At 41.8% G+C, this 18,294-nt stretch overlaps 3 protein-coding genes across 4 annotated transcripts in view; 2 read left to right on the forward strand and 1 right to left on the reverse strand.

Annotated features, from left to right (window-relative positions):
• nfatc3a (nuclear factor of activated T cells 3a) overlaps window positions 1–4,065 on the reverse strand; it is a 67,390-nt gene extending 63,325 nt beyond the window's left edge. Inside the window, exon 1 of one of the 2 annotated variants that reach the window (XM_038700600.1) lies at window positions 3,502–4,065. Coding sequence is in view for 1 of the 2 variants with exons in the window: in XM_038700599.1 (XP_038556527.1) it covers window positions 3,502–3,592 (91 nt within the window). In the remaining variant the exon portion in view is untranslated. The remainder of the gene's footprint in view (window positions 1–3,501) is intronic. The other variant, XM_038700599.1, reaches the window with a different exon arrangement.
• A 5,077-nt stretch (window positions 4,066–9,142) lies between these two features.
• Window positions 9,143–11,604, forward strand: ddx28 (DEAD (Asp-Glu-Ala-Asp) box polypeptide 28). Its single transcript, XM_038700601.1, has one exon. It carries the CDS (start codon window positions 9,359–9,361, stop codon window positions 11,054–11,056), a length of 1,698 nt encoding a protein of 565 aa, XP_038556529.1. The 5' UTR covers window positions 9,143–9,358; the 3' UTR covers window positions 11,057–11,604.
• Window positions 11,605–13,530: 1,926 nt separating this feature from the next.
• The window catches only part of tln2a (talin 2a), a 98,560-nt gene continuing 93,796 nt past the window's right edge, over window positions 13,531–18,294 (forward strand). The window contains 1 exon segment of the mRNA XM_038700602.1: window positions 13,531–13,695. The gene's annotated coding sequence lies outside the window, so the exon portion shown is untranslated.

Below are 18,294 nucleotides of genomic sequence, written 5' to 3' on the forward strand. Positions count from 1 at the left end.
TTGAAATATAAATAGATTATTCTAGTTAAGCTGATTCACAGAGGGACTTCTAGCAATGTACATGAGTGGAAAACCCTTACAGTATGACTGCCCGGTGCCTCTGGGCAGAACAGTGGAATATTTCACCTCAAAGAAATGTCTGTTACAGCTCCTGAGCATCAAGAAAACACCCAGAGAGCAAGAGAATAAAGAGAGAGACACTGAAACAAACAAAGAAGAGCAGAACAAAAAAGACAGGTAAGCAGGCACGGCGTTACACTGCACCACATCATTACACTGATTTTTAATCACATTCACATATGCAAGTAGAAACGCTGAAAGAAGGTAAGATAACCGACAGCTGGGCTTAGAGTAAAAGTGTTCAGGAAGCCAACATTCACTAGAGGTAGGGTTAACTTCATTAAATTATAATAAAAATAATATTTCTACAAACAGGTAGAGGAAATTTTCATAAACATGAGTAACCAGCTCATTACAGCACTCTTTTAGAAAGTTAAGTACATTATTGTAACATAGTTACATTTGGTGCAAGTGTTGAAGGAGATTTTGAAAATGTGGCACTGTTGTTTAATTTGTCTTTTGAGGGATGTCTGAAGATTTGGCTGCATAGATATTGAAACGATAACAATCACAGCCCAGTTCAAGCAGCATTCAACAATAAGAAGCTCAGTGGATTAAAAACCAGTCAGTTATTCACGGTATAGGTTCTCCACGTTGTTACAAAAACAAGCCCCAACTTGATCCTTTCCTTCAGAGAAGGAGACCAACTCAGGAGTGTGCAACTCCCAGTTTCTCTGGCTGTGTGATCCTGTATTACACTCCAGTTATTAATTTGGACAGGCTCCCCCCTTGGGTCATACAGTCCGGACAAGATTAAAACCACTTGCACAGTGGTTCTTTTATTCCTACGTTTATTCCAACTGCAGTTTTTCCCCTCGCCCCATCTCCAAATCAAACTTCTTTTTTAATCGAAGGAAAAATTGATTTAAGATTTCTCAAGCCAAACCTTCATGGAGCCATTACTCCGCCAGAGTTTCATGAAAAGGACACAGCTGGAGAATTCACAGGTTACAATGGTTTAGGCCCAAAGACAGAAACAAATGAAGAAGCTGGATTTAACAAGGATTCAAAGACCAATGCAAATGCCATAAATTAATACTTTGTTGGTTTAAATCCAGCTTATGGCCTTTGTTGTATCTTAAATCACTCACATATATTAACACATTTTAACTGAATAAACAACCCAAACCCGAAAAGTCAACAACCACTTCCTATATTTATCATTTCACTGCAACACCACCTGAGTCTGTACCTGTTTGTCTGCAACTGTGTGGGTAGGTGCAGAGATCTGCAAATCCCTGCTTTAGCAGTACTTCTCCTGATTAATTGGTTCACATTTCACCCGTTTCAAATGTCTGCAATCTTTAAAGACATCAGCACATATTGACTCTTCATTAACAAACATGTAACTTCATGTACGCTCCACAGCAAGTGAATCCGTGAAAGTCATTCTGTTGCCTCAAGTGACAACAAGTAAATATCAAAAGGGTGAAATCTGCTCCTGTCAATCCTAACAGACATGAACTTTACCCATTCGCATTTGGCTTGGCATCATGCCTAAAGAGAAACCGCCTGGTGCGGCCAAAATGAAAACACACAATTATGCACCTGTGAATAACAACTTAATTTATCCACATATCACAATGTTAATATCAGTTTTGAACCTCATATCTTTTTACCAAACTGTTAGAAAGATTCTAGTTAACTGGCCAACGATATAATGCATCCCTACAAGCAACAACTCAAGGTAATTTAACAGGAAGTATTTCTCTTAATTACTTAATTAATTAAATAACCATTTTAAAGCACTATAATATTCTTAAGAGTGTTTAAGAACATTAAATAGCTTACTTTGTTTCTATTGTTACACATATACAAATATGATTGTTCTGTAATTAATAATAATAATATAACTGACAAATTAATAAATCCAGACATTGCATAATCTGCTATTCTCTACTGCGACATTAGTTTTCATTATAGCCTTCTTAAGAAAATAACTATCCTATGAGTTTTGTTCTTTTTGTCAGGCGTTCTCCTCTTTGTCGGATAGTTTGGTGTGGGTGGGGGAGAGAGAGAAGGGCTGTGTCGTGCGGCAAAGAGCCTCGTCTAGGCATCTCATTTAGCATTGTATGCACCTGAGATCACTGATCCACCATGACAAAGACTATTTTCAAGTTCTGAGTATTCTCATGTTGTTTGGTGCACCTGGAATTGCAGCAATATATGACTTTTAGTCTGTTGTTTGAACTTTTTTGTTTAACTTGGATGTAAAAAAGCACATTACTGACAACATATCCTGGGGGGTGAGAGAAGAAAAGGCTTAGAACATGTTCAGTATATAATTTATTTGCCACGTGTTTTTAAGAAAAGGTTTCTTAATACTGAAAGCGTACACTATCATAACAGCTACTTGATGATTATACCTCTTTTGCTTATGTCTCTAACAATTGTGACACCTTGCACATGAAACAAAGGTTCATTTAAGCAGCCACAGTGGATAACCCATAACTTTAATGGCAAATTGATTTCTAGAAATTTAAAGATTCAATTTTTTTATTTTATTTTTTATTTGTACTTTTATTACACAGTTTCTTTCCTTTGTAAATTGCTGTTTTTCCCCCAATTTGAATAAAACATTTTCTGGACCTGATAGAAGCAAGCTGAATCAGATAAAGCTGTGAACCTGTAATTAACTGTGCATAAACACAGTGTAGCGAGGTGTGTTGTTTTTGTAGCTGTGCACACCTTTTAGACATTTGTTGAATTAAATAAATACATGTTATTACTCAAAGTACACTTGACATTAAATATCTACAACAAAGACTTTGTTTACAGTGAAATAACAGAGTTGACATTGTTATTAAAACATTACAACGACATGTCCTACGTTTCACTTATTTTGTAAACAGCATGTTTTGGCAACATTGGCATGTGCAGAAATGTGCTTCAGTGACATTCAAACTGGCCTCTCTCTCTCTGTCTTCACTTGCACCACACCAACCTAACTGTAGCTGCTGCGGTCCCGCCAAAGTTGCACGGCGTTCACGTTAACAGTTGACAAGCTATCTGCAGGAGGCACTTACAAGTTTTAACTTTTTACCCGCAGTTAAATTAGCATATGACACTAACTGCACTCGTGCTAACTTGCTAGCAATGTCAGGCTAATTACAGCTGGTGTTGTGGACATTAGCGACCACGATAGAAAGGACGCGTGTTATTTTCATTTCCATTTCTAAAAAAAAACACCGCTCTTGTTGGGCTCGGTTCCTCTTTTACTGAGCACACAGTGTCGAGATTGGGTTAGAGAGCTGCCGGGCTGAATTAATTTAAGCCAGCAATAACGTTAGCTGGGTGAGTAACGTTACAGCACGTTGTGCAGAGAGTTCACTAAGTTACCAGTAACATGCAGGATGAAACGGAGCGAGGGGAAACACTGACCTGCGGGGCCTAGAGGCTGCTGCTGCCCGTCCTCTCCGAATATCAGTCTGAAGTCCAGCTCCTCATTCCCGGGGCAGTTTGCAGTAGTCATCGGGTTTGACAGCTCGGGTTTTTACCCCGCCACTCGACCGTCGACCGCTGGAGCAATTTATGCTCTCCTAAAATGTCACAACATTTACCGACTGCCACGACGCCGAACTTCAACTTTACTTCATCTAGCTCACGGGCTTTTGGCCACACGCGAACTCCGTGTTTTCCCCTCGTTTGACAAATCCAAAACACAGGTCGTTTGCTGGCTCCTCTTCCTCTGGCAGTTCACTGGCGAAATTCTGGCTTCAACTTCAGAGAAAGTCGCCTGCTCCCTCTGCCTCTCCGTCTCTCACTACTATTTCTCTCCGTCTCCCGACCTAGTCAACAACACAGAAGCGCTTTCCCTGCCAGCCTTTAATGCCCGCTATAAAGCCACTGAATTGTCCGTTTAATTGTCCCGTTCCCTCTTTCTCTCTACCTCGCCTCCTGTCTGTTTCTCTCTCTCTCTCTCTCTCCGGAGATCCTATCCCAACTTTTACTAACCCCGCGTGACAAGGCAGTTCCAGTGGTGACGTCAGCAGACACAACACAAGGCACGCACACACGCACAGAGACACACGGCTCCTCAGCTATGGAGTTAATGAACAGTTTATCAAAGACTCACCAAGATATCAGCCTAACGTATATTGCAAGGTGTTGTATGTTTTGTAACCAGAGTGACACTTTGGTGCCTGGAAAGTAAAACAGTAGACAGAGAATATACAGGAAACTTTTTTTACTAAAAATCCTTTGATTATATTATTGTCTTAATTAGCAGTTTTTGCAAAGCAAAATGTCCAAACATTTAAAATTGCATGTAAGAAACCTTTTGACCTTGCAGCAACTAGGTCTTAACAGCCACTCTGTCTCTATTTAATTGGCTCTCCCTTCTCTTCCAACCACCCACTTTTAGATTACATCCGATTGCGTATGGCCCTCAACCCTGCCTCTTTGTTCCAATCCAAACCAGGATTTCGTTAGCAGAATGACATGATGCACTTTTTACCTTTAGATCTCTTGAGCCTGTCAGCACGTAGACCGATTCAATTCTATTCTAGCTTAATTTAGGCTTGTGAATGGGGCTATGTTGTAGGTGGAAGAATAGACATCTTATATAGATAGATATAGACAATAGACAATAGCTGAGTTTCCCTACCAGTCAGTCAGAACTGAAGAAGTCCCTTGGATGAGAGACGAAACGTCTTCCAGTATCTTCAACCAAGTCCATTTGCCCTTGACTATAACCTTCGTTGGATAACTATGACCTGGATGACTGAGAATCTTCACAGACAATAGACATCTTGATCATAGCTGTCTGAATAATTTAGAGAGGATGCCGCCTAAATAGTACCTCAAACCAAGTGCCATTAAAAACAAAAATGTCGTTTGTGTTCCCAGAGCACAGGGTGTAAATGTAGTTATTTGCCACTTTAATCCCTGATTCTAAGGGTTAAGTTGGGTGTTTCACACTCACTTTGAAGTGTATTTCTCTAAATGTAGCTACTCAAATGGTGATTTTGCACAGTGTTTTGCACTGGGTGGGTATTTTCACACCTACACTAACACTAAAATGTTGACCAAAGGTGCGATAATGGTTGAGAAGATGAACATATTGTGAGCCAACCATTTAGTCTAGTAAGCCAGTAAATCTATATTGTCATTTAAAGATATATGTGTACTCCGCGCACCTGCATTTGAATTAGCCAGTGTTAAATAAAAATAACTCTGACATGACAAGCTAATAATGTATAATAATAAAGTTTTGCTTCTTGTGCATAATTCAGAACTTCACACCGTATAGTCCTTCTCTGAGGGGGTCATTTCTATCATTGATTTATTCAAATCACAATGTCTTAACACAATTTCTTACCAGAGATAGGATGGTAAATGGAAATCTGCGTCTTGAATAAAGCAATAGTAAATCTGTTTGTGTATTGGCCACTCTCTCTAACCTCCGTGTCTCTATCCAACCTATCAATCTCCTCGCAAGATAATCTGTATTGGGCAAGCAACACAGAGGTTGATGCACTTTAAAGCTTTAATGTTCTGCTGCTTTGATGATCGTCTTGCCTGACAACTCAACAGTCGGTAATTTCCTGATTTCACCCTGTTGGAGATATTATATTATGGACACGCAACTCTGAATTTAAATACATTATTTGCAGTATTTAAAGTCTTGATCTGATGCCCCCTACCTGTACTATGCACTCACACACACACACACACACACACACACAGAGTTGCGGCTGATAAAGAATATGTGCCTCCATAAACCAAGTTTTTAATGTTTCACCAAAGGTTTTTGCAAGACTGATAAGTAGAGTTATAAAACTCTGTCGAATTAATAAAAACAAACAATAAAAGAAACAATGAGTACTTCTTTGTGTAAAAAAAAAAATCAAATTTACTCTGCTTGTTTTTCTGTATTAACGCTCAACATGCACAGTACCAGGGGTAAAAAAAGCACCAAAGATTGTTTATTATATTGCTAAAAATAACTTCTGCAAGAGCACATTTTGATGTAAATCAGTCCGTCCTCAACACAAATTGCATGCGCAGCAGACAACAGCCTCTTATTTTTCTGACACAGCCACACTACATATACCTATGCTTGATGCATGTGGGCGTACAGACAGGCGCTTAGCTCACAAATGCATCTCAAAGCATCAATATCACATTTCCTGTGGTCTTAATTTCCAAGCAAAAGCACAAAGTTTAACAATTTTTGACTTAGATGCCATCTTCTGAGGCAATTCTGTCCCAACAGATAATTTGCTCTTCTCAATACTGTAAGGGTTGATGTGAGTGCAATCAAAATCCCTCTGAGATCCGAATATAAACCAAAAGCTGTTTTTAGTTTCCTTTCTAAACTTTATACAATTTAATGTTATCCTCCCATTTTAAATGGTCTGATTAGCAACAAATATCATATAAATTATTCTATTTCACCAACAAGTGTTCTACTCAGACACGTGTAGTAACTTGACTTAATAATAATTTATAAATAACAAATACTACTTGTTTTGTAACCTAGAAGCAACTACTTTAGGGACTACTATGAGCAACAGGTACTATTAGTTAGTCACGCATGATAAGTAATTCTCTGCCTGCACATAAGTACCAACCAATTTCAGTCCATATTGAGTGATACTCTCCAAAGAGGTTTTCTAGATTGAGCTTTATAATCAATTCTTCTATGAGATTGACTGACAATGGAAAAGAGAAGCAAAACAAATTAAATTGGAATATCCTCCTGAGCTGTGATTCTTGCCCTGCTGCAACATATTTTAGTCACATTTCATCCAAAAAAAACCCTTAAATTAAAGAATGAAAGTAAAAACACAGACTCAAGAATGCACATTAAAGCACAATAAAGTGTTTGCTTTCTCAGTTATAATAACAATAGTTCCAAAGAATTAGTTACTACCCACATTTGCTTAAAAATTAAAGGAGAAGATAAGGTTTTAGTTGTAATTAATCCAAACAATTCCAAATTTACCAACTTTGTTGTTGTAAATATTATATATGACTTCTGATTACATTATGATTACATATGACCTATCTTTCTCTTGTGCAGCAATCGTGTCTCCAGACCCACCCGAGTCTAATTCAGGTTACCTGCCTGTCTTATCTTTGCAGATGACCTTTGAAGGGAGAAGATAAAGAAAACAAATTGTGTGGGAGGCTCTAGATGTGGTTTGTGATATAATGTTCTTGTAAAGAAAGTTTTGAAGGAAAGAAAAACAGCATCTGCCCCCACACTGGTCCTTTCTGAGAGGTGTCACTCTTTCAAGGATTGGGGTTTTGCACACAATGCAGAAATGCAACGCAGCACCATGGCAACACTAGCGATGTTCACTAAATGTCAACACAGTCCTGTACCAGAATGTCAGCTGATAAGGAATTAAAGGCTCACTTAGGCAATTACAGACTTTTGTAGAAAAAGCATTTTTTGTTTATATATACATTCTTCAACATCTGAAAAGTACAACATTTCTGTAAGTTTGTTTCTTATTCTGTGTCTTACGTTGTCTGTAAGTGACTTGTAGACTACAGCATGCTGATAATGTGGCAGAGCAGAATAGTGAACAACATGCAGAGTATACTTTGAAGAATAATTAATCCTAGACAAACATTATATTTTCTTTCCTTTGAAACCATTTTAAACAATTATTGCAGACTTCGAAGAAGGTGCAAAAAATTTGCTTTCACAGCTCTGATTAGGATTTCCTGGGACTTGAAGTCGTCTTTGTGGATTTATGCTGCCCTCTTATGTTCAGTCTGTGAAACTGAATATCGACTTCAGTCTAATGAGTGAGCTGGACAGTTGCCTCTCTTTGGGTAATCACAAGCCCAGGGTTTGGACATAAAAAAACTGTACGCAGTGGGAATGATTCCAGCTGCCGCAGCAATGCTTTGTCCGACATGTGACAGAGATTCAATTTCAGAAAGTGTGTGTGATGTTCTGAGGCTACAGCAAATCAATCAGCGAGCCGATTCATTCAGCACATGGAAAGGGTAGGTGATGTATAATCAATGCTGGATGAGACCACAGGCCTGATGCAGCCGGCTGATGTTTTTTTTTTCTGTGCTGTGTATAAATGCAATTATCCTTTGCAGAAAAGAATATGATGGGAAGATGTGTGAACCAAAACAAAGGAATGAAAACATTCCTAACAGGCAGCTGAAGAGAGAGGGCCACACAGCAGAGACTTGGACCCTCTCTGGATCCATGCCTAGTGTCCTTCTTATTATCTTACTCTCCCTGTGGCAAAGCAGCAACACTGGGATATCTCACCCCAGACAAGTCTTTTGCCGTTAAGTAAGTCATACATACTATGTTGACATGCATGACAAGATGAAGAAGTTCTGTATAAATCAGATAAAATGTAAATCAGCTTTCTTGGGCAATGTCACAATTCATACAAGTGCATTTACAGTGCTGAAGAGGACTGACCAGAGTCATGTGGACTGTTATCGACTGTCACTCTGTGTCAGTGACAGTGCTCTTTCTCACACTTCCCCAATCTATTACAATCTCTAACATTACTGTACCGCAGGCAGTGCTGATTCACTAGGGCAGTGATCAGCTGATTGATTTACAGTTAGAGCGACATGCAAAGTGCAAGACCTCAAAGCAAACACAGTGATCAGGTTAGAAAAGGACACTTGTCTGGGGATGGTCGATTAGTTTACTGCTCGAAACTACTTTTTTATTTTTACCATCAAAATAATTATACCTTGTAAACATAATGATATTACTGGCCAGCAATTATATACATAGATGTAACTCTTCCCTCATTTTTTTTCAGGGAACTTTGCATTAAAAATGATAAAATCTTTTGTGAACAAAAAGGATGTCAAACCCTTTTCTGTTTGCAGCATTTATACGTCCATTTAATTGGTTTAATGAATGTATTCATTCTACTGCATTTGTACTTTTCTCAAGTACTGTTTATACAGCTGTCGTGGACTTTGGGATTTTCTTTTACAATAATGGTAATATTTTTATATTCTAGACAAATCTAAACGTTGCCTTTCTAAATGGGCCTACGCCATCACTCCACGCCCTCCTGACATCATCAACAATCGCCAATACAGCATGGCGACCCTGCTGTCAAGTGAGACAGGATGCTAACAGATTTACTGTGTTTTGAGAACATTTAGAGTGATGTTTAAAGGACCAGAGTACACTAAACTGGTTTCATTTCCATGGTTTGACTGCTCTCTAGCGGTTTTATTCGTGTCAGCTGACTTTTAACTGAAAGCGAACCAGCTCAACACCAAAATGCACTCCGTGAAGGTCGGCTGTTTGGCTGCGTCGAGAGCTCTCTCCTTCAGTAGGATTTACCGTCCGGAGTTTGGTAAATTATCGTCTTGCAGTCGGGTCCATTCCTCTGTTAGTCAAGCTCGCTTTTGTCAAACAGCAGCCACGGCAGCAGAGACCGCAGTCATCAGAATCCCTCGCTACATGCAGAAGCGCGTCGACGATGTGAAGCAGACTCGAGGAAAAAACAAGATCAGCACCGTCAAAGCTGGCAAGCTCCTGATCCAGAGCAAGAACCCTGATCTGAACCAGTCTGCCGGGTACATTCTTGGAAAGTTCGAGCAGCCCGCTCTCTGCTCGAAAGGATGGAAACATAACAAATCGTTCGGTGACTATTTCACCATCAACAACATCAAGACGGTCGCACCTTTTGTTGCAGAAAATCAGAAGGAGGATGTCGAACAGAAAACATCGGTGACTTTTAACAACTTCCGCCTCTGCAAGGAGCTGGTGGAAGTTTTGGCCAGTATCAACATTACCCAGCCCACTACTGTACAGCTGCAGACCATCCCAAAGGTCATGAAAGGTCAGAACATTCTCTGTGCTGCAGAGACGGGCAGTGGCAAAACTCTGAGTTACCTCCTGCCTATTGTTCACAGACTGAAGGCTGATAAGGAATCAGATATGTACACTGAGAGTGCGGACAAGGTTTGCACTGTCGTCCTTGTGCCTTCCAGAGAGCTAGCTGAGCAAGTGGCGGCTGTTTCCAGGACTCTGTGTGCTCCGTTTGGCTTGCTGACGAGGACTGTGGGCGGGGGGCGAGGTGTAGGACACATCAAGGTGGTCTTCAAGGGGGATCAACCGGATATTTTAGTGGCTACTCCCGGTGCTCTGGTGAAGGCCCTGCGGAGACGCTGCCTGGACTTGAGTGAGCTGAGCTTCTTCGTGATAGACGAGGCTGACACTATGTTCGACCCCAGCTTCTCTGAGATGCTAGAGAACATCCTGCTCCATACAAACATCGCTAGTGATCCCAAGGAAACACGAGGCCCGGGACATAAAGCCCAGCTGCTAGTGGTGGGAGCCACCTTCCCTGGTGGTGTCGGGGAAGTGCTCAGTCAGGTGACAGACCTTGGCAGCATGGTGGTCATCAAGAGCAAGATGCTGCACTTCCTCATGCCACATGTCAAGCAGACATTCCTGAAGGTAAAGGGTGCGGACAAGGTCCTGGAGCTCCACCAAGCCCTGAAGCTGCTCCAACAGGAGAAAGGAGGGGGCGCTGTTGTGGTGTTCTGCAACAAGTCTGCCACCGTCAACTGGCTGGGGTACTCGCTGGAGGAGATGGGGGTGCAGCACGCGCGTCTGCAAGGGGAGATGCCCGCTGCCGTGCGTGCGGGAATCTTCCGCTCCTTCCAGAAGGGCACGGTGGATGTGTTGATATGCACAGACATTGCTTCACGTGGCCTGGACACCTCCCGAGTGCACTTAGTTGTCAACTATGACTTCCCAGAATCCCACACAGACTACATCCACAGAGCAGGGAGGGTGGGAAGAGCAGGAGGGGTGGAGGACGGGGAGGTGCTCAGCTTTGTCGCTCATCCGTGGGATGTGGAGCTGGTGCAGAAGATTGAGACTGCTGCACGTCGGAGAACGTGTTTGCCAGGGATGGAATCTGGTATACATGAGCCAAAACCCAAAGTAGTGGAGGCTGAGGAGTAGACGTGCTTTTTGTATCTTTGCAATTGGAAACCCCTCTGGTGGGATATGCTTCTTTATGCGTGGTGTACAAACTGTGAATGTGCGAAATATTGTCGGCAATATGCAAGATCTGTTCAAAACAGAATTACAGTAGAAAATTAATTTGAAAGAATGGAGAATTGAATTGCTCAGTTGTGGTTGACCTTACAGGGGTTGGAACCTACACTAAAATAAGTGCAAATGTTTTTACCCTACAGTCATTCAGATATTCCCAATATGGACCATTTGTCAAGTCATTTGCCAAGGTACCTGGATTAACTTAGCTCTGGTATAAGTACTTAGTCCTAATATTTACAGTGCACTAACATAAAGACCATGCTTTGTCCATCAGTGGGAATTGCACAGTTTGTGCTTTATGTCTGAATATAATTATTTAGTCAACATTTTTGCCTATATTTTCTAATGTAAATGTTTGTACAGATTAATATGTTCAGCAATGCCTTAATATGCTTCTATTACAACATTTTCAAGTGCGTCAACTTCAAAGTAAAATCTAATTGCACATCCTTCTCACCTTGTTTTATTTATCTATGAACTAATAACTATTTAATTAAGAAACTTGGAAATGTGTGACCTTTGAACAATTAGCCATTTTCTTTGTAGCAAAAGCATGATTTCTTTTGCCTAAGCCTGTTGTTAAGAGGTGTGTTGGCCCTGCTGTGACTTCTTTTGGACGCAAAAATCTTTTCGTGCAAGCACCAATCGAAATACTGAAAACAGAATTTGGCCTGGTTGGTGAGATTGAAGTAATTCTCAGTGGAACTGTGTAATGTGATGACTAGATAGCTTTTCAGTGAAAGACACAAATACAGTACAACCTGTTGACCTTTAGATCACACCTAACCAAACACCTTCCAGGATATGGTATTAAATTAAGCTACAGTCTGTGTCTCCTACATTAGCATATTGCACTGAAACTACAGTATTTAGAAAGTGGAATGTATCTTACAATAACATATCTTATGTGTCTTACAATAACTGATATTATCATATTGACAAATCCTAAATTTTTCGAAGATCCATCCAACAATTTGAAGTGGTTATGTTTTTTCCTGTAATTTGTACAGCATGTGTTTAACCACAAGGTGGTGGCATTTGTCTGACTTCAGCTTTTGTGCTTTACCTGCTCAGTTGATGGATTTTTGTGCTATGTGCTCAAAACAATTATCTTGGCATATGTCCGCTTTTGGAAGCAGTCACAAGCCCACCTTCTAGTTTCTGAAAGGTTTGTGGTTACTGGAATCCACCAGTTCCTTTTAGGTTTGAAGTATAGAAACACGTCGTCAAACGGCAGCACTAATCATCAGTCTCTTGTCAAGTTGAACACAGGCCGAAACTTGACATCTGTACTGTTAATGTGGTAGGTCTGCTGTACTTGAAAGGATTTTTTCCCTCGTCCTTGCCTGCGGATGCTTGTTGAAAGGAAACCGCAGAAGTGTCAACATGAGAATCTGCCAGAGTGAAGAAAATCTTTGGGATCTTATTTCAAAGGTACTACTATTTCCTGTGACCCTGATATTATGCAAACTGGTTCTGGAGGTGTTGTTTAAAACTATTTTTGTTAGTTTTTCAGGAATTATGGACAGATGAAAACAAAGTAGACAGTTGTGCTCTTATTTTGAAAAGGTCAGTCGTGTTACATACCTGGTGGTTTATGAGGGTTTGTGTAGTATAGTATAGTATAGAGATTATAGAAGCAGACAGACGTGTTGATGGCCCTGACAGTAAAAAGGGGCTTCCATCAGAATGTCTGGAATCTAGCTGTGATTTTCCTGCTAAGGCTCGGATCAACATCTTTAAGCATTGCCCCCCTTAGGTTCACATTTCACCCAACTGTCCCCTGACAACAAGGACCCAGTGTCCACTTACAGCAAGTAAGCAAATGCCTCCAGTCCCTCGGTTTATATTTTTGTCCTCCCTCGATCCAACTGACCCCTGAAAAAGTTAAATAATAATGAACTCTTATCAAGTGTCCCACTTCCAGGCAGTTGCTGGGCGGCTGTTTTCACATTTATCTTCTGAAGGGGGAAGTTTCTCTCTCTCTATCTCAGTTTAACACGTGTATGTACGAGCAGGATTTTGTGACATCACAACTAGTTTGGAAGCCAATCACGGTCCAATATGCAAGTTACACAAGGGTTATGTGGAAACCTGAAGCCTCCTGTGCACATACACCAAGGATGAACTTGAAAACCAATACTTAGAGGGCTTATTGACCAAACTTAACATAATAGTTTGGTGACAATCAATAAAACACATAACACACCCTGTGAGGTAACTCTTAAAGGTATCCCACGTCAAAAAATAAATCTTTTAATTCACCCCCATTTGTAGTCCCTGTGGACAACGGAGGTATATGGATGGACTACAAAGCGTTTGGGCCATTAATAATGACGCATTTCCTCTTTGCTCCACCGTGGGATTATCTCCCCCCTCCCCATTTACACACACAGTGCCGCTGCTGCTCTCACACTGTCCGGGCCACTTGGAAAATTCCCCTCAACGCTGAGGATATTTTACTGCTGAGAAGCGGGACTGTCGGCGAATGTGCATCTTCTCAGGGCTGACTCACTTGAAATGCTCCAGTAGAGTATCTGAAGGTAGGTAAACAAACCTATAATCGTCTTATTCTGCTGCCCATCTCCCCCGCAGCAGACGCAGAGATCCCTCTGACCTTCTCTCCGACCAGATCTTTATAATAAACCCGCACGCCGTGTGTGAGAGAGCCCAGCGTGATTCCCAGTCTGCTGGATGGGAGCCTTTGTATTTTACTTCTGGCGTTTGAATGGGTCGCTGCTATAGGCTAAGTTGCGTTTCAGAGGCTGGGGCGCTCATTTGAATCAAAGAAACTTGTGGAGTCTTGAATTGTAGACTTCTCCAGTGGCATCGGTTTGGGTTTTTGGCGACTTTACAGAGCACCGGGCTGCTGCAGGGGGTCTCTCGGTGAGGGTTTTTTGAAGCCGCAGGATTCAGCATGTGGACATCAGAGGGTTGGTTTGAGGTGGGTGTGCAGAGTCAAAGAGGCATGGAGAGTTCACGGAGGTTACCTTGCACTGGCCACGGAAAACCAGCCTCCGCCATGTTAAGTTACCATTTCAGTCAAGCTGCCACTAATGCCACAGGCAATTGTTTCCAACTTTTTTTTCCTCCTCCTAAAAAGGCGCAGTCAAGAATGCAATATGTGAAATGCACAGATTTAAGGGCAACCACATCGGTGTAAACCGCTTTGGTTAAAAGCACCCGGCCGTGAAAGACAAACCCACACATCATTACAGCCTCACTCACCAACCCGTTAAATATCATATAAGGTTGCAGAGGAACCTGCGTTTTCAGCCGTGGGCGTTATCTCCAGATTTATCCAGCGTGTTTTCTACTGGTGTACGTGCATGTGGTCGCAATTGGCTACGTGCACCCGTGCCAATCACGGTCAAGGTGGTGGTGGGGGACTGTAAAATGCGACATGTAGTAGAATGTACGGCTACTCTGCTGCAGCAGGAGCAGCTATCCTTCCAGGGTATATTGTTTGAATTGTGAGGATGGCTGACTCGGCTCCGCTGCCACACCCCTTCATAGAAAGACAAGGCTCTGATATTCTCCTATTAACAGGCTACTGATCGCATGGTGTATGTTATTACTGCAGGGAAGCTTGTGATATTAAAAAAATAAAATAAAAATGGAAGTGAGTTGAATGGTGACTTGCTCCTGTGGCAAGTTTGTACTCAATGATCAAGACACTCCATACTAGCATTGCAGTGAGTGAATCAGTGGGTTTCAGAGTGTCGGTGTGTGGAACTGTGAGCTGGTTAGGAGGCAGACCTGGCAGGTCATATGAGAATGGGGGCATCTGTGAAGCAAGAGATGCTTGCTAATGTTTGATGTGCAAGTTTCTCTGGCAGTTTCATGGGCAAAAGTAAATCCTCCCCTGAGCCCCAACACACACACACACACACACACACTCCCCACTCCCCCTCTGGCTGCCTAGACCATGGCTTGTCAGAGAAAGACACATGGCCTCATAGGCTGAAGGCTCCAGTGTGTGTGTGTGTAATGCTTCAGGAACGAGTGCTCTGCTCTGACTGGTTTGTTACACATCCTCTAGGTATGTCAAACATCAGTCAGTGTGTTGAGATCTATTTGGCATTTAGGACAGCATTTCTTGTGGGAATGGCTGGCAGTTATTAAATATACCCCCCCCCCCCCCCCCCCAAAAAAAAAATCTATCGTTAATAAAGGTGTAAAGAAAATTGCAGCAGCACATGAATGTCATCCCATCTCCTCAAGTTGCCCTATGTTAAAATCTGTCCTTTCAAAATGGCAGTTCTCGTCTAATGAGCCGGGCCCCTGTGCTTCTGTTTCATCTCTGCGAAAATGTCATTTTTCTCAAGTCTCAAAGTTAACTGTTACTATCAGCTGCCGCCGCTGCTACTTAGTATGCGGCTCTGCCACCAGCGACAGCGCCGATCATTTATTAAAATAACCGAACTCTATCTGGTGTTCCTGACATTAAAAGCAGCAATCACAAGTTTTTTTTTCGCCCCACTGGATTAGCAACTGCACTGACCTTTTTGGAGAATGTGTTTATGCATCTATTATGCTATTAGTAGTTTGAAACCAATCTTCTCAAAGCAGAGTGATCAACAAATACATGCTTTACTCTGTTGCTGTTCAGTCATTTAGTGCTGAAATTCAGTGGCAGGAATGGGGAAGCAGTGTGAATCACAGAGGAGTTCTTCAGGAAAGTATGTCAAAGTCTGCACACAGAGACAGTTGAAAGCATTTTATGTATTCTTTGCATTAATATAAGGAATGCAAATCAATCTTTAAATAAGTGTTTTAGCATAACCTATAGTCCATACCCCCTTTGCCATTAAAATGTCTAACATTAAGATATTAAAACAAACAATTTACTGACTGATTTCCATAGTCGCTCACCTTGGTCTAGCTTTGGATGGCTAACTTTCAATGGCCATGTGCTTCTGGCTTTTAAAGACCTTCAAGGCCAATCTAATTCAGTAGTGGAGGGGTTACTCATCAGCAGTACATGGCTAATTTATTGATCTGTCCCTTTGTTCTGCATGGAAACAGGCATTTGCTGTCACCAGTGACCACAGAGGGGAAGTAATGAGCAACCCATAATGACACTTTAATCACAAGAGGCACAATTTTAATGCACTGGACCATGGGAGGGGAGCCAACAGTTTGTTGCCATACTCAGATTGCTCTGCCAAATATGGTCCATACAATACCAATATTGTGGGGTACACAAAATATAGGGTAGAGATGTTAAGGGCTGGTGTAAGGGAAAGGAAATACTACACTTGTGATCTGTATGCCTTTTTTATTCAAAAGTTGATGTGATGAAGAAGCTTTTTTCATACAGGTAGAAGGAAGCTGGGGAGGAGACAAACTTTGAGCTGTATGTTAGTTAAATAACATTTGCCAAAGAGTGTCCACAAATGTTCTGACTGATTTAAACTTTATCAGCAGTTGATGCAGCAGTAACTGGGTGAAGAATCAGTGTCTATGGTGCTTGTTTCCCAGGTGAGCTTTGGAGTTTTAAATAAATGTTTGGAAGTGGTTACAAGGTAACTAGGCATCAACTTTCAAGTTGCCAAAATTGGCAAATATAATTGCCATCGTTTTGTTTATTTGACTGATAATGGTTGTATCTGGAGTTGAGGATGAAATTAAGGTTTTTAATCATGAGAATGTAGTGAGTGGTTTTAGCCAGGATAGCCTGATTTGCAGCATCCATATCTATAGAAGCATCATGTCTATCTGGATATCTGGCACCTGATGAGCCGCTCTACCTCCTTTGTTCTTGAATGAGAAAACTTGCCTTCACAGTGCTAAAGTAAACACCAATCAGCCATAACATTATGACCACCTGCCTAATATTGTGTAGGTCCCCCTTTTGCGACCAAAACAGCCCTGACACGTTGAGGCATGTACTCCACTAGACCTATGAAGGTGTGCTGTGGTATATGGCACCAAGACATTAGCAGCAGATCCTTCAAGTCCTGCAAAAAACTTGTGCAGACTACATGACTTTCAGCATCAGCAGATCACCGCGCTGTTCAAACCACACAATTTGCTGTCTTGTGATGGGAGTCTTAGAGTCGTGGCGTTCACACTACGTGACTAATTGGCAGCGGGGTCACACACTGCACGAGCTGATGACTGTCATCCGACGGCTGGTCTCCAAACCACGTTTTCTCAAGAAAACACATGTGAAAAGTTATATGGGAAATTATGCGAAACTACACATGAAACAGTTGCCAGTTGGAGTTGCCACTGATCGAACTTGTTTGTCTAGCACATCTTACAGGTGCTCGATTGGATTGAGATCTGGGTAATTTGGAGGCCAAGTCAACTCGTCGTTGTGTTCCTCAAAATATTCCTGAACCATTTTTGCTTTGTGGCGCATTATCCTGTCGAAAGAGGCCACTGCCATCAGGGAATACCGTTTCCATGAAAGGGTGTACATGTTCTGCAACAGTACTTAGGTAGGTGGTACCTGTCAAAGTAACATCTCCATGAATGGCAGGACCCAAGGTTTCCCAGCAGAACATTGCCCAAAGCATCACACTGCCTCTGGCGCCTTGCCTTCTTTGCATCCTGGTGCCATGTGTTCCTCAGGTAAGTGACACACCACTTGGCCATCCATTGGATGTAAAAGGAAAACGTGATTCATCAGACCAGGCCACCTTCTTCCATTGCTCCGTGGTCCAGTTCTGATGCTCACGTGCCCATTGTAGGTACTTTTGGCAGTGGACAGGGGTCAGCATGGGCATCCTGACTGGTCTGTGGCTATGCAGCCTCATAGACAACAAACTGAGATGCACTGTGTGTTCTGACACATTTCTGTCAGAACCAGCATTTTCCTTTTCAGCAAATTACAGTAGCTCGTCTGTTGGCTTGGACCACACTGGCCAGCCTTTGCTCCCCATGTGCATCAGTGTCCCTGTCATCGGTTCATCTCTTTTCCTTCCATGGACCACTTTATAGTAGGTACTGACCACTGCAGACCAGAAACACCCCACAAGAGCTGTAGTTTTGGCGATGCTCTGATCCAGTCCTCTAGCCATCACAATTTGGCCCTTGTCAAAGTTGGTCAAATCCTTATGCTTGCCCATTTTTTCCTGCTTCTCATACATCAACTTTGAGGACAAAATGATCACTTGCTGCCTTATATATCC

This window comes from Micropterus salmoides, unplaced genomic scaffold (genome assembly GCF_014851395.1).
Source record: "Micropterus salmoides isolate LMB-PRFRI ecotype aquatic unplaced genomic scaffold, ASM1485139v1 Ms_hic_scaffold_6, whole genome shotgun sequence".
Classification (NCBI taxonomy): domain Eukaryota; kingdom Metazoa; phylum Chordata; class Actinopteri; order Centrarchiformes; family Centrarchidae; genus Micropterus; species Micropterus salmoides.